Source organism: Hyperoodon ampullatus, assembly GCF_949752795.1.
Source record: "Hyperoodon ampullatus genome assembly, chromosome: 8".
NCBI lineage: Eukaryota > Metazoa > Chordata > Mammalia > Artiodactyla > Ziphiidae > Hyperoodon > Hyperoodon ampullatus.
Genome location: NC_136921.1, coordinates 19,465,425 through 19,492,627, shown reverse-complemented (window position 1 = coordinate 19,492,627; position 27,203 = coordinate 19,465,425). Strand labels below are relative to the sequence as shown.

General features: G+C 50.3%; 2 protein-coding genes across 2 annotated transcripts in view; both read right to left on the bottom strand.

Moving 5' to 3' along the window:
- Window positions 1-1,630: 1,630 nt before the first annotated feature.
- On the bottom strand, window positions 1,631-7,034 carry IHH (Indian hedgehog signaling molecule; the record flags this gene model as incomplete). Its single annotated transcript, XM_079710789.1, has 3 exons — window positions 1,631-2,289; window positions 4,029-4,290; window positions 6,723-7,034. 3 exons carry the CDS (start codon window positions 7,032-7,034, stop codon window positions 1,631-1,633), a joined length of 1,233 nt encoding a protein of 410 aa, XP_079566915.1.
- Window positions 7,035-21,070: 14,036 nt separating this feature from the next.
- The window catches only part of NHEJ1 (non-homologous end joining factor 1), a gene marked incomplete at its 5' end in the record, with an annotated part of 72,554 nt that continues 66,421 nt past the window's right edge, over window positions 21,071-27,203 (bottom strand). Inside the window, 3 exons of the mRNA XM_079709781.1 lie at window positions 21,071-21,588; window positions 22,058-22,176; window positions 22,744-22,861. Of these exons, the coding sequence (XP_079565907.1) occupies window positions 21,514-21,588; window positions 22,058-22,176; window positions 22,744-22,861 (312 nt within the window). The 3' untranslated portion in view covers window positions 21,071-21,513. The remainder of the gene's footprint in view (window positions 21,589-22,057; window positions 22,177-22,743; window positions 22,862-27,203) is intronic.

Genomic DNA, 27,203 nt, shown 5'->3' with positions numbered 1-27,203 from the left:
CCTTTAGACTAAGCAATGTTTCTCAAAGTGTGGTCCATGGACTACCTGCCATGTTTAGGGTACTTGTAAAAATAAGTTCCTGGGCCTCAACCTGGATCTATTAAAGCAGAATCCTGGAAGTGGGACCAGGAATCTTTTTTTTTTTTTTTTTTTTTTTTTTGCGGTACGCGGGCCTCTCACTGTTGCGGCCTCTCCTGTTGTGGGGCACAGGCTCCGGACGCGCAGCCTCAGCGGCCATGGCTCACGGGCCCAGCCGCTCCGCGGCATGTGGGGCCTTCCCAGACCGGGGCACGAACCCATGTCCCCTGCATCGGCAGGCAGACTCTCAACCACTGCGCCACCAGGGAAGCCCCAGGAATCATTTTTAAACAAGCTGCCCAGATGATTCTGAGGTTTGAGAACTGCTAGTTTAGGGACCCCTGACTTACCCAAGAAGTCAGGATGGGCCACAAGGCAGGTGTGAATTCTATAGAATATTTTCATACCACGGTTCATTATCCACTGTGAAAAATCAGAAACTCAGGCCCTGAGAAAGACCAGAATAAGCAGGGAAAGCACCTTAAATCAGGCACAAGGAGATGGTTCTAGATGAGGGAAATGACCATGGACTAGTTACATCAGTTCTTTCTCTGGTCTAACTGGTTAGGGCAAACTTTGGAGTCAGCATGGAAAGGCCTTGCCTGGCACAGAGCACAGCTCTCTGTGGAGACTTTGCAGACCTACTGGGTGAGAAAGGGCCCACAGAGGGGGTGGGAGCTGTGGAGGTTTTGTCCTTGGAGGAAGGTGAGCACAGCCTTGGACAGCCCCACCCATGGCTCCGGGCTATCTGTGTATCGGCCCTACTCGGCATCCTGGACACTAGGGCTCTAACAACTTAAATAATTTTTATTACAAAAGGAAGAAAAGACCAAAACATCCCCAAAATTTTCCCATGGGCTTCCCCCTCGGTGCCAATAAATAAGGTGGGGGAGACTGACCGGAGGAGGGGTCGGGGCGTCATGGTTCAGCAGAAGTGGGAATGCAGAGCCTGGGCAGGGATGGGAAGGACATCCAGCCCCTCACCCCGTCCTGGCACTATGATCACATTGGCCGGAACACAGAACTCTGTACACTGATAGCGACAGTCTCTGGATGTGTCCCGAGGAGCGTGGCCAGAGAGGAAGGTCATGCCTCAGGATGGCCAGGCTGGCTGCCCCACCCTGCAGCCTTCTGAGTTCTGGGCAGCATTGAGTCCAGTCAGCTCCCTGCTGGCTCCCAGGGAATCTAGCAGCATCAACTGAGGTGCAAGCCCACTTAAGAGGGGCCTAAGGTGGATGGAATGAGCCCTCCCCATTGGGGGAGACAAGTATGAAAAATCATAGTGAGAGCTGGCTGGGTTGGGACCCACTGGTCTCTAGGATAGAAAGAGAGGCCACCCCCCACTGCCAGCTCAGCTTGCAACTTTGTCACTACACCATGCCGGGGGTGGAGGACGCTGGCATTGCCCAAGTCTCAGTGATGTACACCTGTGGTGGAGGAGATGGTAGAAACCAGTGTCCCCGCTCAGGCCCCTTTCAGGGCCAGCGCCCTCCTGGCAGGTAGGCCTTTGGATCCATTTGGGCAGTTCTGGGAGGGCAGTAGAGGGATCCTTTCAGCTCCCTGCCCCAGCCATGCCCAGTGAGTGGAAGCTGCCCTCTTCCAGCAAGAGACGTCCCAGGCGGTAGAGCAGCTGGGGGTACCAGTGCACACCCTCCCCTGGGGTCCAGCTGCCCCACGCCAAGTTGTGAAACAGTCGCAGGGGCCAGAAGGCCAACTGAGCCAGATGGTGGTCAGCCACGGCCGCGAAGCAAGAGGCCACCACGTCCTCCACCACCAGTGTCCCATGCCTCGTTAATGGGGCATAGGCCCCAAGGGCCACATGTGTGGAGACGGCTGCCACTCGGGCAGGCTGCAGGCCTGGGACCCCTGCCACCAGCACATACTGGCCAGGCTGCACTTGGCTGGCAAACGTGGCCCGGAAGTGGGTGGCTGGCTCTGTATGATTGCTGGCCGTGAAGAGCAGGTGGGCGGGCGTGAGTGCCAGTCGGCGCGGGGGGTCCTGGGTCTCGATGACCTGGAAGGCCCTCAGCCTGTCTGGTTCGCGATCGAGGAAAATGAGTACGTCGCTGAAGGTGGGGTTCCCATCCTCCCCCATGGCCAGCACTCGGTCTCCTGGCCTCACGGCTGACAAGGCCACACGTGCCCCACTCTCCAGGCGCACCTGGGCTCCAGCAGGGAAGCAGCCACCTGTCTTGGCCGCGGCCGAGTGCTCTGTGGGAAGAAGGGACATGAAGGCATTACTGCTGTGGAGCTTGGACTCCCAGTCACAGCATCCCTCCCCCGTCCAGCCAGAGTTCCTCTTGCTCCCAGGCTGCCCCCATCGCCATATCCTGTCCCCAGCCCCCCACTTTCCATGCAGCTTTGAATCCACCCCAGCCCACAGTGTGACCTTCTGCCCGCCTCCCCAGCCTAATGCTTTGCCAATGAGAGGAGGATACTGAGGCTCCAAGACCCAGTGGGTGTGAGGGAAAGGGCCCTCCTGAAGCCCAGGTGAAGCCCCCCCATCTGCTCCCAATCCTGACAAGGCTGTGAAGTAGTCAGAGAGGCCAGAGGTCAGCTGAGCCAAGCAGTGGTCAGCTGTGACTTGACACCCAAAAGCTGCAGCTTCGTCGAGAAGGCAAGTTGCTTAGCACCTCTGGCATCTGGATGTCCCATTATTTCTCACCCACTGCTCAAATGCTCCCCAAAATTGCCCTCTCAGACTGACACCCCAAGTTCTGTGCCAGAACCGGCCCCTGGAGTCTATACTCCAAGGGAGAGGAGGACCAGTCAGTGGCAAGAATACAGACTCCTGGGGAAGCTCAGAGTGAATGGCCAGGCCAGGGTGCGGCTCAGTGGCAAGGGTGAAATCACCATCTTCAGCTAATGTGCTGGGTCCTTGTGCGGGGACGGGACACCATGGCATCAGTGAGTGGGATGCAGAATAGTGTTTGGGGGTTAGGAGTTATGAAGGCAAGTGGCCACCCTAGGAGCTGGCACCTGGCCGATGTTAGCAGGTGAAGGATTGATGTGACTTGAAGCAGACACAGCTGGCAGGGAAGTGCTGAGAGGAAAGGTCGGGGCGGGGGGAGGTGTCACCACTGTGAGCCCAGGTGGGATCAGGAATAGGAAAAGCCTGCCTGGTCTCAGTGTGCCAGGTCTGTGAGTGTGACAGCTGCATGGAGCCGGCATGGAGGGCTAAGCCTGCAGCGAGGGGGGACCACTCTGGCAGTCACACAGGAACCATTTGAAGCATCCACGACTGGGTTCAATGCAGGTGACAGGGACTCTGACAAGATTTGAGGGAGGGGACGAGGCCCCAGTGCCTGCCAATTCTGATCAACAAGGCGGCCAATCCGGGAAAATCCACTTTATTAAGTCCACTCTGTTTATTCTTGCCCTCATGGCTGGCTTTGCCCCCAAATGTCCAGCTTCAGGGCCCTGGAGGAGAGGTTGGGGACGCCTGCGCCCCCTGAGAGGGGCGTACACAGTGCCTTAAAGGGCCTGACCTGCAGCTGGGCTGTGGGTTCTGAACCTCTGGGCTCCTGGCTCCCGCTCAGGCACGCTGGTGTCTGGGCACACTCTGGCCCCTGGTCCCACCCCACCCCCTAGCGTTCTGCTCCACACTGGGTGGGGAGGCCGTCTCTGTCAGCCTGGCTTCCTCCATCTGGCCAGCTTGCTCTGTCTTGCACCTCCTGCAGCAGCCTCTGGACTGTGGACCGCCAAGTCAGCACCCAGCGTCGCTGGGACAGGGCCCTGTCTCCCTAGGCTCCTGCCATGACACTATCAGGCACGGGTCGAGCAGGTGGTCAGGAGCAGCAGCGGGGAGCGCCGCGGACGTCCTCTTCCCCGGGGTCCCCGCCTCCATCCCTGGGAGGGCCTCTTCACCTTCTTGGCCCCGGCGGGCCCAGCGCCGCCTGTCCACGCCCTGCGGCCCCGGCCCCGGGCCCAGCCCCCCGGCAGCGGCTCACCGGACTTGACGGAGCAATGCACGTGCGCCTTGGACTCGTAATACACCCAGTCGAAGCCGGCCTCCACTGCCAAGCGCGCCAGCAGTCCGTACTTATTGCGGTCGCGGTCCGACGTGGTGATGTCCACCGCGCGGCCTTCATAATGCAGTGACTCCTCCGAGTGGTGACCATCTTCATCCCAGCCCTCGGTCACCCGCAGCTTCACCCCGGGCCACTGGTTCATCACCGAGATGGCCAGCGAGTTCAGGCGGTCCTTGCAGCGCTGCGAGAGGAAAGGAAGCCGAGTTAGGGGGAGGAGCTGGCCCGCGTGCAGGTTACGGCGCAGCCTCGTCCCTCACTCTCCCACTGCACTCGCTGGAGTCGGGAAACCGGGGAGGTTGCTCTATCCCTCTCCCCTTGGAACAGGGAGTCCTAAAGCGCTCCTTCCCTTCTAGCATCAGCTGCCCCAGGGACCTGGCCCGCGCGGTGGCGCCACAAATCTGGAGGGCGCGTCGATCCGCTCATCCTTGGGGGCTTTTCTCTAAGTTCTCTCTCTCTCTCCTGCTGGGATTACTTGACCCCTCCACGGACAGGGCTCCACCTTTTGAGCGCCGGGTCCCTCGGTCTCACCGCGGGACCAGGGACCAGGGACCGCCTGCTGCCTGGAGAATAAAGGTGGTAGCAGAGCTGACTGCCGGCAGCCGGCCTGCTAGGCGTGCAAGGCTCGAGGCGCCCAGTAGGTGTCACCGTAGCCCCAGGGCTGAGGCCCCCGAAGCGGCCAGGGCGCAGCAGGCGCGGCAGGTGCGAAGCGCCTCAGCAGCCTGAGGGTGTGTTGGAGGGGAATCCCAAGCCTGCCTGGGTCCCTCGGCGCCACAGAGCACTCCTGCTGGGACCCTCATGATCCAAAACCGGCCCGCACCCGCTCAGGGGAGGCGGCAGCCCGGGAACCAGAAGCTGGTGTAAAGGCCAGCGCCTGGCCTGGCCAGATGGAGGACCATGCGGATCGTCTCCCGCTGCAAGGGGTGCGCTCCGGGGTGATAAACCCAGGCAACGTTCTCCCTGAGTCGAGAGCCCTCAGCACCTCTGCGCCGCCCCTGTCTGGGAAGGGACCCGAGAAACAGAGCGTGTGATCTCAGGGAGCCGGCTTCATGCTCCGCCTCCCATGGGGTGGGAGTCGAGCCGCGCCCTGGGGGAAGGACGGCAGAGATCATCGTCTGTGCTGGCTCCCTTCGTGCCTGGAGCCCAAGGGACCCCGCAGTTGACTGGGGGGAGGGGCCTGGGGGAGAGGGGCCTTTCCACAGTCCTTCACTTTGAGGTGCCAGGCGCTCCCAAATGTAGGCAGCCCACGTTTCGAGCTACCCCCACCCCTCAGAGCCCGGGCCCCACGGACCCTTGGGCTCGGTCTTCCAGGAGCCAACAGCGGCTAAAACCCAAGGCCCCGTCGGTCCTCCCAGGATGCATCCCAGGATGCAATCTAGCTGGGGGCGCTCACTGCCCGGGGAGGGAGCTCCGTGTGTTCCTTGCCGCCAGGCTTCTAGCCACCCACCTATGTCCGCTCCGCGGCCCCTGCTCCCCGCCCCTCTATCCCCCACCACCCCTCCCCTCCTCGGGTCCAGAGCCCGGGCACGCGCTGTCAATGATTGCCCAGCCCGTGGCCCGGATCCTTATCTGCATTCCTCGGCGCCCGGCCCGGCCCGGCCACCAGCCAACCTTCGCCCCGACACCCGCCGGCCAGACCCGGCGCCAGGGCGCATGCTGAGGGCCGTGGTCTAGCTGCCGTTCCCAGAGCACCTAGAAAGCAGGCCGCCTGCCTGCGGTGGAAGCCCCGGGAGACCACTAAGGAAGGGGACGGAGATCTCTTCCCTTGCGAACCCGGCAGCAGGGAAGAAAGTTTGCTCTCCGCCCCCCCACCCCCACCCCTTCCCGAGGCGCTTGGGTTGAGCGCCGGTCCTGTTCCGAGCACGCAGAGACTAAAGTTAGCCCTGCTGTGGGGCTGTCCGGCATCCCAGCCCCTCTCTTTCAATCCATCCCCGCCACCAAATCCAGGGACCCCCCGCTCCCCCCTCCAAGTTCGGTCTCAGAGCCCGGAGGCCTGGCACCTCACCCTTCAACTGCAGCTGCGCCTCTCAGCTCTCGGGACAGACACGTGGGCTTGCCCTTCAAGTTCCCTTCCCCACCTCCACCTCCTGGCTCTAATATTCCCTGCTGTTCCTTAAACCCAGACCCCGCCGGGGCGCTGCTCCAGGAGGGGGCAGCGCTGAGAACCGAGAGCGCGCGGGAAGGAAAGGCCAGTGGGGCCCCGGCGCCCGGAGCTTCTTCGCCTCAGGGGTGCCAAATCGCCTCGAAATGAAAGGGGCGCAGCCGTACGGAAGATTAGGCCGGGAGGGACTGGTGCATCCCAGAGGCGCAGGAGGCAGTCAGGTAGAGGTACCTCCAGGTGCCGCATCTGACCTGAGCTGCCAGCACTCCGGGGCAGAGGGGCCACCGCCAACCGGCTGGGCTGTGGCTCTTGGCAGCGGGGAGCTCTTCTCACAGCCTCCGGCGGGCTCGGGGAATGCTAACACTCCGCCGGGACCCCGGCCGGCCCATCTCGGCGAGAAGGGCAGGTGCCAGGGGGCGTGCCAGCCAGTCAAGGAAAGGTGCCAGGGGGCGGGTAGGGCCGGGCAGGTGGCGGTGCTTCGGCGGCGGCGCCCAGCGAGGGCGGTTCGCGCTCACCTGGGTCATGAGGCGGTCGGCGCCTGTGTTCTCCTCGTCCTTGAAGATGATGTCGGGATTGTAGTTGGGGGTGAGCTCCTTGAAGCGCTCCGAGCTGCGCGCGATCTTGCCTTCGTAACGCCCGCTGGCGCCCAGGGTCTTCTCGGGCACGTTGGGGCTGAACTGCTTATACGCGAGCGGCACGAGCTTGCGCGGCGGCCGACGGCGGCTGCCCACCACCCGGCCCGGCCCGCAGCCCCGCGCCGCCGGCACCAGCAGCAGCAGCAGGAGCAGGCAGAACCGCAGTCGGGGCCGGAGCCGGGCGGGAGACATGGCCGGGGAGCCCGGGAGACCGGCGGGAGAGGACGCCTGGTGGGCTGATGGGTGGGCGAGTCGACGGGAGCGCTGCGGGGGCTCAGGCGTCCGGGTGGCTCCGGGGGGCTCCAGGTGGGGGCGCCATGGGCTGCGCGGCGCGGCGCAGGGCCGGCGGGACTCAGGTGCAGGGCGGGGGCCCGGGGCCCTGGCTGGTGGCGGCGCTCTGTCCCCCTCGGCGCCTCGACTCTGAGCTGCCCGGCTCGCCGGCCGCCAATAAATAGGCCGGCCCGTTTGTTTTGGCAACGCGGCGACGGCGGGGGGCGGCGGGCGGCGGGGCTGCGGGCCGCCGGTCTGGGCTGGGCTGGCCGGGCCGGCGGGCTGGCGGGCCCCGCGGTTAGCACCCCGGCCCGGCGGTCAGGCGGCTGGGGCGGAGCGGGAGCTGCTGCCGTCTGCGGCGCAGCCCGGGGCCGAGTGAGAGGGGAAATGGAAGAGATCCGGGCTCGGGCCCCGCGCAGACCGCACCCTACCCATGTCCCTGCCTCCTGTGCGCTCGACAGCAAACCTGCGGCAAGGGCAGCACAGCCTCCTCCCCCTCGGGCGGGCGGCCGCGGCACTAGCCAGCCCTCGTCCCGCTCGCTCCTCCGCCGCGCGTCCGCCCGCCCGCTGCCCTTGGCGCCCCCTGCACTGCCTGAGTCTGCCCTCACCGCCCGGACGCGCCCCACCCCGCCTTGGCCTCGCCTCTGGGCTCCCCGCGGCTCCGGGGTGCCCCGCCAGGAGCTGCCACCCCCACAGAGACCGCAACCCACGGCGCGGCCGGACGCGAGGGGCGGGGGGCAGTGGCCGGACCGCATAGCCGCCTACGGTGTCCCTTGCGGGGAAGTAAACCCAAAAGGCAGGAGGCCGCTCATAACCTGGTGCCCCACCCTGGCCCAGGAGGCGCGTCCTCTCAGCTTGCTGGAGCTGAAATTCTGTATCAACCCGGTGCACATCCCACGGCCGTCCGGTCTGAAGCTGGGAGTGGGGCATTCAGCCTCATGAAGAGTAAAGGGGCGGGGGGGTGGGTTTGAGTTGGAAACACTGTTAAAAGGAGCAAGATGAAGTTGCGAAGGAATAGGCCAAGGTGTAGAGAAGAGAGGCTAAATGGTGACATCAACAGAATACGGGCGAACCCCGACTGACCACGTTGAAGACGGGCAGGCACAGATCGCAGGGGCTGGGGCTTGCTGAGAATGCAAAAAATGATTCAAAGCCGCAGCACACAGGAGCTGCTAAATAACTCTCTTAGTTCTACTTCACAAATGAACAAGGGCAGAGAATGCGTGGTGGCAGTCAGAGACGTAAACATGGGTTGTGTGTGTATTTTAATATGACATTCAGGAAAGCTGAATGAATTAGGATTCATTCTGTTACAACAAGAGAAGACAAGTGTGTTAAAAACAAACACCACCACCACAAATTATGTAATTTGTTTGCAGTATTTTCTACAAATTCAATAGAGATAGAAATAAAAGGGTGAGAAATAAAACGGTTTAAAAATTCTCATTGCAAGGATATTAATACAATAGGTACTGCTTATGTGCCAGATATATGGAAGCTATTAGATATTATTATACTAAGCATTCTACTTGCATTATCTCATTTAAACTTACAACTCCAAATGAGCTATTATCATCCCCATTTTGAAATTTTCATTTTCAAAAAGACTGAAGATTGTGCAGTTCAGAGAAGAAAAGCAACTTGCTCCTGGCTGAGGGATTCACCCCCTGCCCCCCAACACCAACTGGGCAGCACTCAGCCATCCAGTACAGCCTGGGTTTTGGACACTGGTAGATTTTCACAGATGTACTCACATTTTCTCTGGATCGATTTTATGAACACAAATTCAGAATTGGAAGGGACTCAAAAGAGAGTGCTTAATCCAAGCACTTCATATTACAGAAAAGGAAACTGAGGCCCACAGAAGGGAATTTAGGACGGCTCCACCAGGGTGGAGGGATGTCTGTCACTTGGAAACAAAATGGCTCGTTTCCTTTAGTTCTCTTTGCCTGTACTTCCTCCCCACACCGCATGTTTGTTCTTATATTTGCATTCAGATTCTGTGTCTCCCAGTCACAGATTACTGTAACATTGCTTCTTTTCCTTGAAAGCTTCCAAAGTGCTTTCATGTATGTTTCTCGGGGTTCAAGAACTATCCCTGCAATGTTCCCCACCCCCTCCCTCTCTCCTGCTCAGATTTCTGGGGCACACTACTCAGCCAGGTCAGTTCCTCTCCCAGTCCAGACAAATAAGGGCTCTCTGTTTTTCAGAGGTCCAAAAAAGAAAATCCCATAGGCTCCCATGGTCACCTATCCTGGTGTTTTATAATAATTTTTTAGAGAAGTTTTGCTTTAAACTCAATCTTTCTTTTTTCCTCGTCTCAAATGCAAATTCAACACCTTTCCTCTTTCTCTGGCCATAGAGATTAGGGCCATTATCCTGCTTATTATCCAGTATGCATGGTCTTGAAGAGTTGTTAAATTCACTTTCAATCTTCTTTTCTCCAAGTGAAAGACAATTTCTTTAAGCTTCCCTCAGAGGTTCTACCTTATAACCATTTATTAACTTTACCATTCTTCCTCTCATTTCTTCTCTTAAGCTGTGATCCTGTTGAATACAAATCTCTGGTGAAGATCCATCAGCGTCAAATAGGAATTACTTATACAGTGCAGATATAGCTTGGCATCAGGGGTGCTTCCACAGCAGGGCAACCTTGTCGGTTTAGATTGTGCTCCACTAAGTCTAGACCCTCCTCGGCCTAGCAACTTAGGAGCAGTGACCAGGGTGTGTCCTGGGAGAAGCAGATGGGGGGCTAACATTTATTTAGTCCTTTCTCTATGACAGGTGCTTTAAGCACTTAGTAAAAATCTTCAGAATAACCCTCTGTGCACAGCAATTATTCTCATTTTACCAGTATACAACTCTAAAGCTCTAGAAGTAAAGTAATTTGCCTGTGGTCCCACAGTCAAGACTTGAACCCAGAGCTTTTTTGCTCCAAACCTATAATCTTTTCTCAGGACACAATGGCCATTCAAGATCTGAATCTCAAATTTAGGTCGGCTTCAGTCCGATCTCCTTCAGTGGAGGAGGGGGGAGAGAGCGACAGAGTTTGGAAGCATCATAATTTCTACAGCAATGACCTTGGAGCACTTTTAATCCAATTTGGGGCCTAAGGACCTTGGTCATTTCTTAGCTGCCTATGTTCTTAGCTGTTCAGTTGATGTAGGGTAGCTTCTGAGTTGGGGCAATCCATTAGACCTATCAGACAAAGCCTGGCTCTTTTTCTGGTCACTGCCAGGCTTTTGCCTGCAGTAAAATTGGAGGACCGAGGTGTGCCATTCTGGAGGCACCAATGGCCTGGGGTCTGAGCAGCAGCAATAGAGTCTTATCAGGGCACCTCACATCTGAGTCCTGGGCCTGTTGGTAAAATCACTTTTCTTCTCTCAACTTTGGATCTCTTCTACCCCTCAACCATCTCTATTTTGAAGAAAACAAAGTAAAATCTATTTGGATAATATGATTTTTTGCTTACAAGAGTAAAAGTTGGGAAAATAGTTTGGAAGGAAAGGGAGGGAGGAAAATACACCATTAGAACCTGATAATTTAAACATCTGTTTAGTAGATTACCATGTTGGCATTTTTAGTCAGTCTTGAATTTAACACCATAGTACAAATACACTGTACTAATAACGATACACACACACACACACACACACACACACACACACACAGTGTAGGTCCACACTTCTATAATCTAGTCTTTTTTCTCCTGATCCTGCTTCTTGACCAGTTCAATCCTGCTCTAAATCCACAGGTGCTAAGCCACAACCAGACAAGTTTCAGGAATGCAGTTAGTCAGATATCCTCCACTGATTCAGTGCACAGCAGCCCTGGCTCAGTAGAAAGAGCACTAAGGCCTGGAGTTGGCAGATCTGGGTCTGAAAACTCTCTTTGATATCTTTTACCTGTGTGGCCTTGAGCAAGTCACTTGACTTTTCTGAATTTTAGTTCTCTCATCTGTAAAGTGAAAATTAATATCACCTACCACGTAGGGTTGTTAAGAGGGTTAAAAATACAAGCTGTAAAATACAAATCTTATGTATAATTCATTTTCATCCTCTGGACGGTTCACTGGCAGTAGCAGTTCTCTGATTCTTATTACTCGTCCACGGGAAATACATCAGGATGCTCATATATGTGCACCCAAGACAGTGGTGGGGATTAAGAGGCCCTACTTCTTTCTATTAGGGAAGCATCTACCCTGTGCATGCTAGTGTAATAGGCACAAAAGGATGGAAAATGCAAACAGAAAAGTAGAAGACATAGTTGTCCTCAAGGTATTTACTATCTAACCTCAAATCATGAAAATAAAAGGCAGTTACAAAGCCATGAATGCCATTCATAAATGAGTGCAGAATAATGCATTCTAAACTAGATAGGTTAATAGATAAGATGAACTTGATCTAGAAGAAGATGGAATTAAGAAACAATTAGCCTGGGGTTAGACCTCTTGGAAGAGATGTTTTGAAGGAGGGAAAGGAATGACTGAAAGAAATGAAGAGGATGCTCAGGAAAGGACAGTGGCCCAAGCAAAGATGCTGGCACTCGTAAACATTAAGAGCCAAGTTGGATGATCTAGTAGAGGGGAGAAGCCCTAATATTATCTGATGTAACCTTCACAAAAACCTTATGAAGTTTACACAACCATCTTCATTTTATGAATGAGGAACTGAGGTTCAGAGCGTCTAAGCGAGGAGGTTGGAAGAGCTGGAGTTGGAATCCAGGCCTGTCTGACTCCATAATAATCCAGTTTCTTGGTGAGTGATTCCTAGCACAAGCATGCTGGGCTGACCTCTGTTCAAGTCACTCATTTTCTCTCTAAATCTAGGAAACTCTTATTATCTTCATCTTGGGCTTTTTTTTTTTTTTTTTTTTTTTTTTTTTGCGGTACACGGGCCTCTCACTGTTGCGACCTCTCCCGTTGCGGAGCACAGGCTCCGGATGCGCAGGCTCAGCGGCCATGGCTCAGGGGTCCAGCCTCTCCACGGCATGTGGGATCTTCCCGGACCGGGGCACGAACCCGTATCCCCTGCATCGGCAGGCGGACTCTCAACCACTGCACCACCAGGGAAGCCCCATCTTGGGCTTTTAAAATTCATACTCTCTTTGACTAACCATTTCCCCAACTGGTTGGGATCATTCTGACTCCAACTGTTGATTTTTTGAAGAGGTTACCAACTCCACCAAATTTCACCCATATGCTAAAATGAAAGAAGCATGCCTGTCTTTCAAGCCTCTGATCAGTGCAGAACACATTTGGAGATCCAGTTAGAGCCACTCAAAACTAACAATGCTTTAAAAGCTGGCTATTGATTAGAAATGGGAATGTCAAGTTACCTTTGCCCTAACAATAAGCTCATTACAAGGCACTTCAGAGAGATTCAAGCATTAAAGACCTTGCTTTGATGACTTTGACAAGGTAGGAAAAAGTAGCAGAATTAGTTACAAAGAGAGTATTTTCCCTTCAAGTCAGAGACTAAAGACTGTGTGAAACTCTTATAGACAGAAAGACACTTGCAGACAGAAAGACATACATATATTTCTGTATATGGATAATAACATGTTTACTAACTAATGGGCTTTATTTCCATCCCAGTGTCTCTATTTGGGAAGAAAGCGAGAGAGAGGCATGGATGTATATACACTATCAAACGTAAGGTAGATAGCTAGTGGGAAGCAGCCGCATAGCACAGGGAGATCAGCTCGGTGCTTTGTGACTGCCTGGAAGGGTGGGATAGGGAGGGTGGGAGGGAGGGAGACTCAAGAGGGAAGAGATATGGGAACATATGTATATGTATAACTGATTCACTTTGTTATAAAGCAGAAACTAACACACCATTGTAAAACAATTATACTCCAATAAAGATGTAAAAAAAAAAAAAAGAGAGAATCTTGGAAGATACTAGTTCAGTGAATGAATGCAGCGGAGGGGGAAGGGGTTCTACTCTTACTACTCAAGTGATGCTCCTAACATGCCTGTCAGCTTTCTGTAACTGGGTCTGTACTAGTCCACCCACACTCTCTCACCCATCTCTCTTGGTCAAGATAGCACCCTAAGGATGCCGGATCTATAGCCAAAGAAAGCAAGAAGGTGTACAGTAACTTACTTTTTAATAACGTGTATTCTTAGTTTCTGTAAAATGACAAATTCATTCTGTTATGGTTATAGCTAACAAAATGGTATTTAATCCCCACTCTCACCTTATGACTGGTTGCCCCAAACAAAAAAGATTACATCCATTGATATCCACAAATTTCTAAAACCACTTCAAGATACTGCTGGTGTGGAGGGGTGTGTGTGTGTGTGTGTGTGTGTGTGTGATAATCCTTCTTCATATATTCACTCAACAAGTATTTCTGAGCGTCTACTAAGTGCCAGACACTGGTGAGGTGCTCAAGATGGGAGAAAAAAAAAAAAAAAGATTCCTGCCCTTATGGAACTTTATTCTAGTGGAAAGGCATTGGGGAGACAAAAATAAATATAAAAATAAAAAATATTACTATATATAAAATAGATAACCAACAAGGTCCTACTGTATAGCACCAGGAACTATATTAAATACCTTGTAATAACCTATAATGGAAAAGAATTTTAAAAAGAATCACTTTTCTGTACATCAGAAACGAATACAACATTGTAAATGAACTATACCACAATAAAAAATAAAAATAAAATAAAAGTAAAAAAGTAAATATGGATTATAATGTGTTAGAAGGGAATAAGGACTGTGAACACAAAACATGAAACAAGGTAAAAGGTTGAGAGTACAGCCAGCCTGTGGGCAGCGGTCCGAGGCCAGGAGGCAGGTGGCTCTGTTAAGTAGGGGGGTTAGTGGAGTCCTCATTGAGATGGTGTGATTTAAGCGAAGAACTGAAAGAGGTGAGGGCTTCAACCAAGCAGATACCTAAGGGGAGAGCGTTTTAGGCAGAGAGAAATGCAAAGAGCTAAGGCCCTCAGATGTTTGCATATTAGAGAAATAGCAAGGAGACCAGTGAGGTCAAAGATGAAGCAAGGGGCAGATGGAGTGAATAAGCTTGACTTTCTACTTTCTGATCATGGGAGTGTTTTTCAAACCTTTTATGAAGCTCAGAGTGAAGATAACCTATCCTTTAAAGAGATTTATGTATTGACATGTAAATACAGACACAATGCAGTTAAGTAAAGGCAGGTAACAGAACAGAATTTATCCATAGGATTCTTTTAAATTTTTTAAAAAAGAGATACATACTCATGGTTCTCACTTGCTTCTTCACACACTTGAAAAACTTTGGGGGGAAAAATATCTATGCTTTAAATATCATCTTTGGATTGTAGACTTCTTGAGAGCAGAAGATATGTCTTTGTGGCCATAAGAAAGCAAATAGCATAATGCCCCACTGGTGGGAATTCTAGTGAGTAAGCATTCAATATATATATGAGTTAATACATGTCTAAGTATTCCTGTTTCTTATTGAATGTGGGTTTTTCTATCTCATTCCCAACACATTTCCAACAAACCCATGCCATTCCTTTGAATTCTTTTGCAGTGATTTGGAATGTTCCTGTTGGACTTTCCCATTTTACAGTTCACGTCTCTGTACAGCGTAACCAACTTGGTTTCTTACATCCCCCTTCCTGGTCAGGAATATAGCCCATTCTTTAAAGATTTCATGGGGGATCTTTCTTCACACTGAATTCTTCCCACTAGTTACCCAAGTTTAACTGTTGAAATGTTTTCCGTCATCTTTAAATTATCTTGATATCAGTTTCATACCTGCTTCAATTTGATTTGATGACTGCCATTAAGGTATTTTTGAGATTCCCACACAGAAGCATACACAACTCTTAGATTCTTAGTCCAAGGAAGTATTTCCCAGATGTCTTTCTGATGGGAAGCTCAGCTCCCACCAAGCAGTCCCTGCTTTAAAATGGCTTTGAGGAATGACCCACAGGAGCCACGCCAGTCCTTGAATCATCACATAGCACCCCAGGTGGGAAACATCAAATGTCCTCTGCTGTTGCTCTATTCCTGCCCTATATGAAGAGATTAAATACCTGCGGTTTCGTTTGGCACGGCTCTGCTATTTTCATTCTTCAAATCCTAAAAATGCATACCCTTTGACCGTTCAATAGTCCACGGTGCCGCAACTAGGGCCTCGCTGTACTTCACCTCATTGACTGATGACACCTCCAAAAGCGGTGTGGTGGCAACTTGTGCCCAGTGGGTGTGTGACAGCCAAGTACAAACTCAAAGTTGGCCACTTCACAAGCTGGATACCCTAGGATCTACAACAGGAACGTCCTCTGCCTTTTCCCGAACGTAGCACATGTTAATTTTCCCCTTTAGCACAATCCAGACACTGCATCTTTTTGTTTTTTTCCAAAATGCCATTGTACAGCTTACCTATTCCCTCTGTCCTGCTATTCTAATTATATAAATTACCCTGCCACAGTTAACTTGTACTTATTAAAGAGAGCACCAAAATGGACATTACCACTACCCGAAAAGCACTCAAGTTGGGGTATCAGTATCACCCTCATACATCATCACAGTATTATTTATATTGCTGATACATCAGGTTACTAATGAAACAGAAATATTTATTACCAGCTCCCCCTCCCCCAACCAGTGCCTTCCTATTCCCCCATATGTGACATACGACCAACTGGCATTGCTTTGTGCCCTGGAAGCACCAGGCAGTAGTAATAAATGAAACTGGCGGTCTTTCCTTCTCATCTGGCAGGAGTCTTTTTCTGTCTTGAATAAGGGGTCTCTTTACCATCCAGGATTCCCAGTAGTACTGCTCTTGACCCCTGAACACACACCCACACCCAGCGGGGGCTCCCCCACCAGCTCCAACTTGTTTCACCAGCCCCTGCTCAACCTTCAAGGCCTGGAGTGGGAGGAGCAAGACAGGATGAGTGCCAGTCGAGAGGATTACCCTTCCCCTGCTCCATCCTCCCTTCTCTTGTCACCCATTTCTGACTGGCTGTCGATCCTATCAGGGGTCCATAAAGCCAGGAGGACTCTGGCCCAGGAGAGGGGGGTAGGGGTTAGGCAAACAGGCCAGGGAGGCAGCTGGTTGAAATTTAACCACAATATTCTTGGTCTCTATTGTTTTGAGTGAGGCCCAATATTTCCACAGCAGGATTATAGGATCTGATTAACCATGTTAGACAACAATGCCGAGCTGGGATGGGCTTCCCCTTCCAGCTGCCAATATGAAAAAGTAAATACAACACCCAGATTTCAGAAGGGACTCCCAGCAGCCCCCAAGCCCTCCTCCCCAATTCTACCTCCAAAGTGAGGGGTGGGAGGAAGAGTGTGACACTGCATGCTCCTTTAACTCCTGGCCCTCAGCCGCCGGCAGGACGAGTAACCTGGCACAATATTCCCAGGTGAGTCAATGGCTGTGTGCTCCCCACACCCTGGAGTTTTCCAATGCTTCTTCCGGGTTCCCCTAGGCTGGCCCAGATTCTCAGGAACCCAGGAGAGTTAGGTGCTGAGAGGCTAGCGCTCACTCAAAGGGTCCAGGAGTGTGGAAAGCGCAGCAAAATCTGTTGGGTTCCAGGACAGAGAAACCGAGGGCAGGTAGGATTTCACAGCTTTGAAGAGACTGAGCCTTTAGTAGAATGCTTTGGTGCTACCTCATGACTTCCCATATGCCAGGGTAGAAAAGTGAGACCCCAGAATTGAGGGGAAGCTTAAAGCCCACCACAAATCCAAGTCTCAGGAGAAAGTATTCCTTGATGGGTCTGGGATGGAAGACAGAGGACAGATGGGCTTCTAGATCCTCAAGTAGAGAAGGATTCCCTAGGGTCCCTCACCCATCAGAGACAGACAAGCTACCTCACACCCTCCCCTCTCTGAACGTTTCCCCTCAGGGTGGGATCTTCTGAAGCCCTGTCCAAGAGAACATGGAAGAAAAATAGAGCATTAAGAAGCCCTCAACAAGAATACCCTGTAGCAGCTTCCAGGAGGTCACAGCAGCTAGGGAAAATCCTCTCTCCAGAGTGTGGGCTCCCTTCTCTTCTGGCATTTCTCTCTGTATCTAAGTGCCTACCAGAATCCACTACAGTTCTGTGAGTCCGTACATCTACTCATGTTGGTAACAGGGACTAGGACCCAAGGGTCTTGAGCTCTGAGTTTGGTGGCTTCCTTGTCGAATGTCACTTGCTCCTTTTGAACAGTTTCTTCTTCAGGAAAATTAGAAGACAGAAAAATACTTCTGGGAAGAGCTCAGAAAAGCACATCGTGATTGCACGAAAACCCAGCTAACATAGTATTGCACCCTTTAGTAGTATAATGTCAACACAGTGAAATTTTTTGATTTAGCATTAAAAACTGACCCTGTTCTCAAAGAGTATATGCCAACGTAAGGATGAAAACAAAAAGCCCATAGGAAATCTGTATATAAACACTGATTACATTAACAGCACAAATAGTGAGGTGGTGGGCAGAACAGATAAAGTGAGCTGACGACACCACGAGGAAGGGTAATTAAGAGGATTTTAGGTTTCCCGGATACTCTCGGGAGCAAATCCCCTTAACTTTGTAAACAGGAGGAAATGAAGGACAGAATAATTGGAAGAAGGAAATGCCCCTGGTGACAATGTCAAGAACGAGACCAAATCTAGGACGAGGAGAAAAGGCACGGGCTTTTCCATCCCCACTCCCACCATCTCTGTACAGAGAATGACACACCGGCTCCTACTGATCTGCCAGCAGACCAGGGAGGAGGAGGTAAAGGCTTCGGAAAATGGGAGGTTTAAGTGAACAGGAACGCAAGAAAAGGGAGTTCAAATGGACCACGGGATAAAATTAAGAAGTAGCAGGCTGAGTATTCAGGAGACTTGAGCATCTCTCCCTCCCCCAAGTGCTCACCGAAGGTGAACTGTATCAGGCCTGTGGAAGGATCTTGGTCCAACAGGAACAGATTCTTTCCAAGTCCAGAGTACAGGAGCTCAGATCTCACTCTTTGCCACTTTACACCCTAGGGACTCCAGGGCTACTTCCTCAGGATTCAGTGGGCAGAGACTAGAAGCTCCTTCCTCCCTTTTCCATAATTTTACTACCCGTTGGAGACAGTCCTTGATCTGGGAGATTGGATGACTGGTGACAGAACAGAGAATGACCCTCGTGGGGTTTTCCAGGACCCAGCTCGGCATCTGCCCTCAGGGCTGCTGAGAAAGCCCTCGGTGAGGCCTGAAGGGAGGAGGTGCTGCCCAGCTGGAGTGCTAAGGGATGAAGATTTCTCTCCCAGCAAAGAGCTGGCCTGTCCTGGCTGACCGTGGGGGAGGGGTGAACCACCAGCAGGGCCAAGTAGGCCTTGCAGCCTAGGTGGCGCTATTTCTCTACTTTTTAGGTCAAGTTCCTGCAGGAACTTCCTCGAGGTCCCTAGTCCTGCTCCTGGTTTGCTGGCTTGCTGCTGTAAACCACCTTATATTATTTTTTTTTCTAAAAATACTCCAAAGCAATTGAAAGAGTCCCTTCTCCCACCAGCCAGCCCTGGCCCCAGCCCCAGCCCCGGGGAGCGGGTGGGTAGGCGGGGAGGTGGGCCACTGCTTTATTAAACACAGGGAAAACTAATATTTACGGAATAAAATTTATGGAGCAGCCACGAGAATTCGACCCTTTTATGTGCATGTGGAGTGGGGCTGGGCCAGCCTGGGGGCCTCAGGGAGGGGCCCAAGCCAGGGGGCAGGGCTGGAATACAGCCTGGCTAGGCCAATTTGTCAAGGCAGGGATTTCCCTGGAGTTGCCCTGGGATGAATGATTTTCAAACACCACCCTTTGCCTTGGGGGGCAAGAGCTTCAGAGCAAGAATGACTGAGGCAGGGCCTTGGGGAACAATGTTTCTCTAAGGGTGTGTTTGGGCAATACCCCCATGGGGGCAGTAACCTCTGGGGATACAGGAGGCAGTGGGAGGGGAGGTCATTAGGCATACTCTTACTTAACCTTTTTAAAAAGGTACACATTCTTTTGAGAACATGAAAAGAAAAATTATGCTGTTAAGATTTTACTTATAAGTTTAGGGGATTCACAAACCCCTGATCCCCCTCTGATTAAAAATGCCTGCTCTAGGGCTTCCCTGGTGGCGCAGTAGTTGAGAGTCCGCCTGCCGATGCAGGGGACACGGGTTCGTGCCCCGGTCCGGGAAGATCCCACATGCCGCGGAGCGGCTGGGCCCGAGAGCCATGGCCGCTGAGCCTGCGCGTCCGGAGCCTGTGCTCCGCGACGGGAGAGGCCACAACAGCGAGAGGCCCGCGTACCGAAAAAAAAAAAAAAAAAAAAAGCCTGCTCTTGAGACTGTGCTCTTAGGGCAGAAGGATCACCTAGGGTAAAGAACCCTTATTTTCCCCCAGCTTGCTGCAGAAGTCTTTCCATTTTTCATGTGGTCTCATACCTTGAAATCTGGCCATCTAAATTATGCCAAGAGAAACTAAACAACAAAGTAAGTCATCTGATAGATTGTTCTTACATAGTTCCCAATTCACTTCAATGACAGTCACCACCAGGGCACAGACTGGGTCTGAGGGTAAAGAAAGTTATCAGCAGCAACTGGGAATGAGCCCTGGTGGAGCTCTCTCAGACTCCGCCAGCAGGTAAAAAGGCCTGGTGGTAAGTCCGGGAGTCCGCCAAGGCTCCTCCCTTGAAGAGCTAATAGGGAGTAGAAAGAACATCCTCTTTGAAAAGAGGCAGCGTCACGGGAGAAAGAAGGACGTTACATCCTTCCTGGAAAATGTTTTCGGTCAGGTATGTAATAATGCAGTTTAGAACTCAGCTGTCTGGGTTCAAATTCTGGCTGTTACTTATTAGCTGCGTGAGCTCTGATAAGTCACTTAGTCCCTTCAAGACTCCATTTCCTAGTGGGTTAACAGTATCTTCTTCATATGATGCTGTGAGGATTCAATGTCAGGCACTTATTAGAGTACCTGGTATACATTAACTGGTAGCTGTTTATTATCGTTATTATAACCATTATTATTTTATTATTACTTGGATCATCCTCTTTCCCCCAAGACTTGACATGGGGACAGACACACCAGTCCCAGCCAGAGAGGACATGTGGACGAGGAGGCCTTTGACCATCATAACTAACTGAACCAGAAAAGGCCTTTACCTAACAGCCCCCAGTGAACACCTGAGTTCTACTTTCCTTCCTGTCTCTCCAAGGTGAAGTTTCAGGTGGTCTTACCTATAGAGGAAAACCTAGCAGAGAAGGCCAAGGAACTCTGTGAATCCTCTTTTGCTAAATCTTTTTTTTTTTTTTTGGCCATGCCACGCAGCTTGTGGAATCTTAGTTCCCCGACCGGGACCACAGCAGTGAAAGCACCGAGTCCTATCTACTGGACAGCCAGGGAAGTCTCAAATCCTGCTAGATTTGTCCAAAGAGTTCACTTTCTAACTAAGATTCTGCCTATCTCATACAGTCTTTACATATTTTCCTGCTAAGCACTATTCATTCTATACATCAATTCTTTGGGTTCCAGAGAACTCCTCTGGCCATATTTCCTGTTCCCTGTCATCCTATCTTTTCTAGTTCTTCTAGTTACTATGTTATTTGAAGTGAAGTGAAGGATGGGAAAATAAAATTCCTTTTTCTCCCACTCTGGGAAACTAACTTGGCCCTAGGGCTCAGAGCTCTTTGTAATTTCAATCCCATATTCAATCCCATATTAACCTGTTGTCTATGCCTTGGAAATAGACAAAACACACCCCATATCAAGTTGGACCAAAATAGCACAGAAACCATATGTTCTGCTATCTTGTGCCCACCATGGAGAGAGGTCTCAAGATCAAAGCTCCCGATTGGAGGCTTAGCACAGGCCACAGAAGAGAAGTATAAGAAGAACCTGAAGGATTAGACCGAGGGCCTAGACTTCATCCAGAGACAACAATGGGGTGGGACCCGGTAAAGTGAAGTGAGTTGGTTATGTGTTCCACAGATAAGCAATCTCAAAAGCAGGGGAGTGTGAGTGCTTTTTATTCCACGCTAAAGAGAGGAGGACCTGGGGGTGTTCTGAGGAACACCTGGGACTGGCTAGGGACTCTTAAGAAAGGTAGACAAGGCTTCCTAAGCATGCTGTGCCTTTTTGCAGACCTGCCCCATATACCTAAAGTCCATGGTAGATCCTGGGTCTAGAGAACCTCCACCAAAAGAAAGGAGGGTATGGGATTCCCAGAGATTGGCTTCCACTCAGACAGGGAAGGCCAGTGCCCGATGGATTGGAGCCAGGATTCCCTCAGTTAATAGTGTCCATGCCTGTCAACATGAACTTCAGTTATCTTGCCCTTACAGTGGAGTCCCTGACTGTGTAACTCTGTGTCAGAGATGCTGCTGTCACAGGACCTCCTTTCAAGGTGACACTAGGAAACTACTCTCCGAGTCCATCCTCAGCAGTTGAGACAGTGATAGGTTAACTGAAGAGCCCCCTTAGTTTCTTCCTCTTGACCTTCAACAGCTGAGGTCTCTGCATAGGGCCTGAAGTAACCTAGAAAAAAAGGAACCCAAGTTAATAGAGGTTTTAAACAGTTCCACTTAAGTTAGGAAAAGAAATTCCTTCCTCCCATGGCTCTGGTTAAGACGGGTGGCTGACGCAGGAGTTCTGAAGTCCATGTCAGGCAGTGAATGTGATATAAGACTCTATGCAGGAGATACGCACATCACTTCTCCCCTAGGGAACAACCTCATAGACCATCACTGCAAGTGCGATAAGGCAAAAAAGGAGTCAAGGTCCATCATTCAGAAGAACTGCAGAGAGGATACAGTAAGGGAAGATGCAAAAGACCATGACTCTCCATCTAGAAATCCACAATTTAGATGCCTGGTCACAAATAGCCCCCAGTGTTGTTAAGGCAGTGTCAACTAGGTGACAATTCCAGGGACCACTGGCTTGGGAGCTATAGGTGCTGATTCTCCCAAATCTTGAAATGCTATCTAGGAAGCTGCTCATGACTTACGGTGGGCTCTTTTTCAGGCACTGGGAGGGATGGTGTTGAGGAGACTGGTTCTTCTGGCTGATTCAGAAGTTGGCTATCAGTTCCTTGTGAGGAGGTGCTGCTTGAGGTCTGGGGATCTCCTGAAATCAGAAAGATCAAGGGAAGATAGTGATAACTGCCTTCTTCTTACCAGAAAGGCATTAGCATTTACCAAGCATTCTGATAAAGGCCAGGCTTTGGCACTAATATGGAAACAGACACAAATCCACTTCCAACTAACTTCTGGAAAGCACTGTTTCTATGATGAAGATTCTCCAGGACCACTTTAACCATGTAGGACAAGAGTTTCCCTGACCCAAAACAGCTCACTGTTCTTCTACATATTGCCTGCCATGTCTCAGGTAGGGAGATTAATTTTTTTCCTGGTTCTCTCACTAATTCTCCTAAGCATGTAGACCAGTCCTAATAAAGCTTTCTTCAGTGATGGAAATGTTCTGTATATGAGCTGTCCAACCTCGTAGCCACTGGACACATGTAGCTATTGAGCACCTGAAATGTGCAAATGAGGGGATGAATTTTTCATTTTATTTAACTTTTATTTATTTAAATTTAAATAGTCACTATTAGCTAGAGCTACCATATTGAACAGCACAAACCTAGACCCTAACTCTAACCCCAGGAGACCAAGTACCTCTGGAGCTACTCACCAGTGTCTCGAAGCTTCTGTCCCACTTGGATCTCTTGTCTGGTGACTGCCATATACAGACTCTGTAGATTTGTGACAAAGGGTTTTCCATCACCAACACTGCATGCCTCTGGTAGTTTCTACAGGGGAGAGGAGATGCTATCACTGGTGACATGGTATTGCTAGAGAAAAGAAACTTGATATCCCACTGGCAGAACTGGCATCAACCCTAAAAGAATTTATATACAGAACTTAGATCCAATATAGGACATCCATATCCAAACCTGTTAGGACCAATATAAAGACCTCTTGGGAGGTCTTCTCCTCTGAAAGGCAACTCCAAACAAATATCTTTATTTCCTTCAATACTTGTCTATTATGTTTCCCCATGAATACCTCATAGGTTTGTAGGTTCTTCTGTCCAAAAGGATGACCTCTTAGAGGACTGTTTTACGAAATCATTTCCCTAAATTGTCCCTGAGTTGTACAGATTACTATCTTAATTAAATTCACTCCTAAACTTTTACACTGGAGAGAGAAAAAGGATGAAATTCAGGAAAGGGGAAAAAGAGCAAAATGGGAATGACAGACTTAGAGACAAGAAGAAATTATGGAGTTATGACATTTGGTCAAAGGAGATGGGAGAAACAGAGTTTACAAAGCTTTGGAGGCTTGCCTGCCATTTTATATTCCTTATGCAATCCCATTGTGCTTTACTATAATCCATGAACTCACAATGGGGGTGATATTTCCCCCAAGTGGGGAGAAAATTTGCTCTTGGGGGATGAAAAAAATCTTACTCTTTTAAAGTATAAAGCACAGATACACAAATAGTACATAAACAGAATTTTGGTTTATCTATGGTATTAAAATTTCCTGAGGGGGGATGATTAGGAAAAAATTTCTTAAAAGGTTCCTCACGGAGGTGACAATGAAAAAAAATTGAGAAACACTGCTACAATCACATTATATTTATCTGTTTCCTTCATTATGGAATGAACTGTGGATTTATATCCACAGCAAAATGCTTTGCCTAGTTCAGGTTTCATACACTTGGCTGAACTGAGTTTAAGTAATGGCTGAAGACTTAAGAAAGTGCAATAAAAATGAGATGAAAGAGTATGGTGTCCAGTGGACCTAAACCTGGCTGTACTTCAGAATCTTGGAAAGGGCCCAGAACCACTTCGTCTGTCCCTACGCATGCAAATCGCCATGGCTCCCAGCCAAGTTAGCAGGTTCTCCAAGGGAAGCCATGCCAGCAGTTCACATGGGAACAAGCCCAAGAATCCTGGATTGGCCCACATCTCATGTCAAGGGCACTCTCTCTGTGCTATAAGGGCATTCATTTCTGAAAACCCACTGTGGGAGAAGGATGGAAGAGAGAAAGTGGGAGAAGCAGTGAAGTAGTTGCTGAACCATGGTCAAGATTACACAGCTCTTTCCCTGAGCATGGTGGTAGCTGAAAAACTTATTGATCCCTGGGAAATGTAACAAAGATTTCTACTCCAACCCTATTCACATAAAGACTGTATCAGTCTTGGACTTTCACTGGAAACCGCAGATGTAACATAGATTTCTACTCCAACCCTACTCACATAAAGACTGTATCAGTCTTGGACTTTCACTGGAAACCGCAGACAATCAATCAGGAGCCTTGAGTGCAGACGTTGCTTCCAGCAGTAATCTCACTAGGAGTATAACAGCCCTCTTCAGCAGCATTCCCTGAGGAATGAACTGAAACAGGCCACCGACCTCTATCTCACCTCACTCTCCTTCCTAAGTTCAGCTCTCCAACCCCCAAGCCACCTCCTCCAGCAGAAGGTCTTCTACTCTATGGCCAGAGAGCCCTGACAGCAGAGAGGCAAATGGCTGTTCTCTGTCCTCACATCTCATGTCTCTGGGATCTCCCTTCATACTGCTCAGGAAGTGTGGCCTCTCTTAGGGTCACCCACACACGGTTTGGTAGGCACTGCGCTGCCTGTACAAACGGGCCAGGCAGAATCTAGGCAGTCCAGGGTCATCTCCTCCTGCCCTTTCTATGGAACTAAACAGACTCATAAAATTTCCAGGGTGACCTTTAGCCAGTTCATGTATTTAGTCTCGAAATGAAGTGCCAGAAATAAAAGGCCACTGGAGCTACTGCTGTCCTGGACCTAAGTCCAAATCCAGAACCTGTATCTTAGCCCTTCCTCCATCCTTCCCCTTCTCGGGGAGATCTGGTCCTGCAGCTGCTACCAAAGGTCATCCCACCCGATTGTCTATTCTCAGAAAAGTACTAGGAAGGGAATATTGGTACATTTCCTGCATATTTACTATGTGCTAGACACTGCTCTAAGTATTTAAAGGTATCAACCCATTCTGTCTTATTCACTGCTATTTCCCTGGCACCTAGAACAACCTGGCCCACAGGGGATGCTCAATAACTATGTATGAATGAAGGACTATGGTAGGCATGAGTATGACCCCATCTTGCTGAGGCAGTTACAGCTAGTAAGTGGTGGAACAAGATCAGAATCCAGACCATGTGGCTTCAGGGCCCTCGCATATAACAACTACCCTATTTACTTCTCTGAAGCATAGAATTTTAGTCTAAAGGGCAATACAGCCTTCCCCAGGATTACAGTCCTTAATTCCTTGCATCACAGATCATCTGCGTCACAGATCATCAGCTGCACCCATCCAGCTCAGAAACAAGCTCCCTCAGGGGACAAGAAAAACATGAGCAGATATAAAGGAGGCAACTGGCCCTACCTGGAACTCTCAGAGGGCTGAAGGGCCATACCCATAATCCTGTTCTAGCTGTTCCCCATCATCACTGATTCCTTGGGTATCATTCTCAGAATATGCTAGGGAAGACAGGTGGTGAGGCCTGAGCCTGGGAATGAGAAATATTAGTTCCCTGTGCAGGACAATGGTAGGGGTGAGCTGGGGCGGGCAGCAGAGATCAAAGGGAGAAGCTGGAGTCAGGACTAAGAAAAGCAAATAGCAGTGCCCCCTGCTATAAGTACACCTGAGCCAGGAGCAAGGTGTACCAGCCACAAGCGGGTCACTGCCCAGAATGGGGAGGGGAAGAAGAGCCAGGTCAGTCTACTGTATAATATGTTCATCTGATTAACCCAGAATCAATTCCACTCAGCAGAAAGGTTATGAGATTCTACCATGCGCCAGGTACTACAGGACTGGGGGAGGGGAAGTGGATGCACCAGTCCTTCCCTCCTCAGAACAGGCCAGAGTTAGTCTAAAGATAAATAAGTCAGGGCTTCCCTGGTGGCGCAGTGGTTAAGAATCCGCCTGCCAATGCAGGGGACACTGGTTTGAGCCCTGGTTTGGGAAGATCCCACATGCCTCAGAGCAACTAAGCCCATGTGCCACAACTAACTGAGCCTGTGCTCTAGAGCCCTCAAGCCACAAATACTGAAGCCCGAGCACCTAGAGCCCGTGCTCTGCAACAAGAGAAGCTACCACAATGAGAGGCCCACGCACCGCAATGACGAGTAGCCCCAGCTCGCCACAACTAGAGAAAGCCAGCACACAGCAATGAAGACCCAATGCAGCCAAAAATAAATAAATTAAAAAAAAAAAAAAAAAAAAAGATAAATAAGTCAGAGGCCCTGCCTCAAAGAGTTTACAGTCACACGTGGGACAGATGCAGGTATCCCTCACTTTTTGAAAATTTGCTTGATGCCACTTTGCTTTTAGGAAAAGCCTACATTAATACCTGTTTTTGCTAACTGGAAGAAATCCAAAAAAGATTTTCGCTTTTATGAAAAAAGGTAATTTCTCCTTCACTTTACCCCATTTCAGCTTATGAAGTGGTTCATAGGAGCGCTCTACTTTCAGACAGAAGGAGGAACCTGTATGTGTGTATGTGTGTTTTTCAGGCATTATGCTATAACAGAGTTATAAACAAAGGGTAATAAGAACCCAGAGAAGAAGGAAGGGACAAAGTCTCATTGAGAGTCCTGCAAAACACTTCAGAGGTGGTGACATTGAGTTAAGCCTTTGCAAGGTTAGACTTTGAATGTGGTGGAAGTATTTGAAGCACAAAGGTGTGAAAGGACAGGACAGGTGGACAGATCTCATGGGAAATGAGACTGGAAGGCTAAATTCATATCCACGAGATGGCAAAGGACTTTGTTTTCTGAATTAAGGATATGCCCATAGGAATCCCTTTTGTTTCACAAAGTGGCTTTCTCTGCTATACAACTACTTGCCAAGGCTTCCTTGGCATCAAACTATTACTGATACAACATTGAGGAGTCAGAAGTTTCCTCAAGGTTTCCCTTTCGAGGCTTTCTGCTACATTTAGAACCTCTTCACTACTTACTGCTGGTACTGTGACCCTTTAAGAGCTACAAGAGCTACATCACTCTCCTGTCTCCAGTAGCTCTGTTACTCTCTCACCTCCAGTCCACTAGGACTTTGGCCCCTGCTATACAGCTACATCAGAAGCGTTAGGAAAACCAAAGTTACAGAAATCAT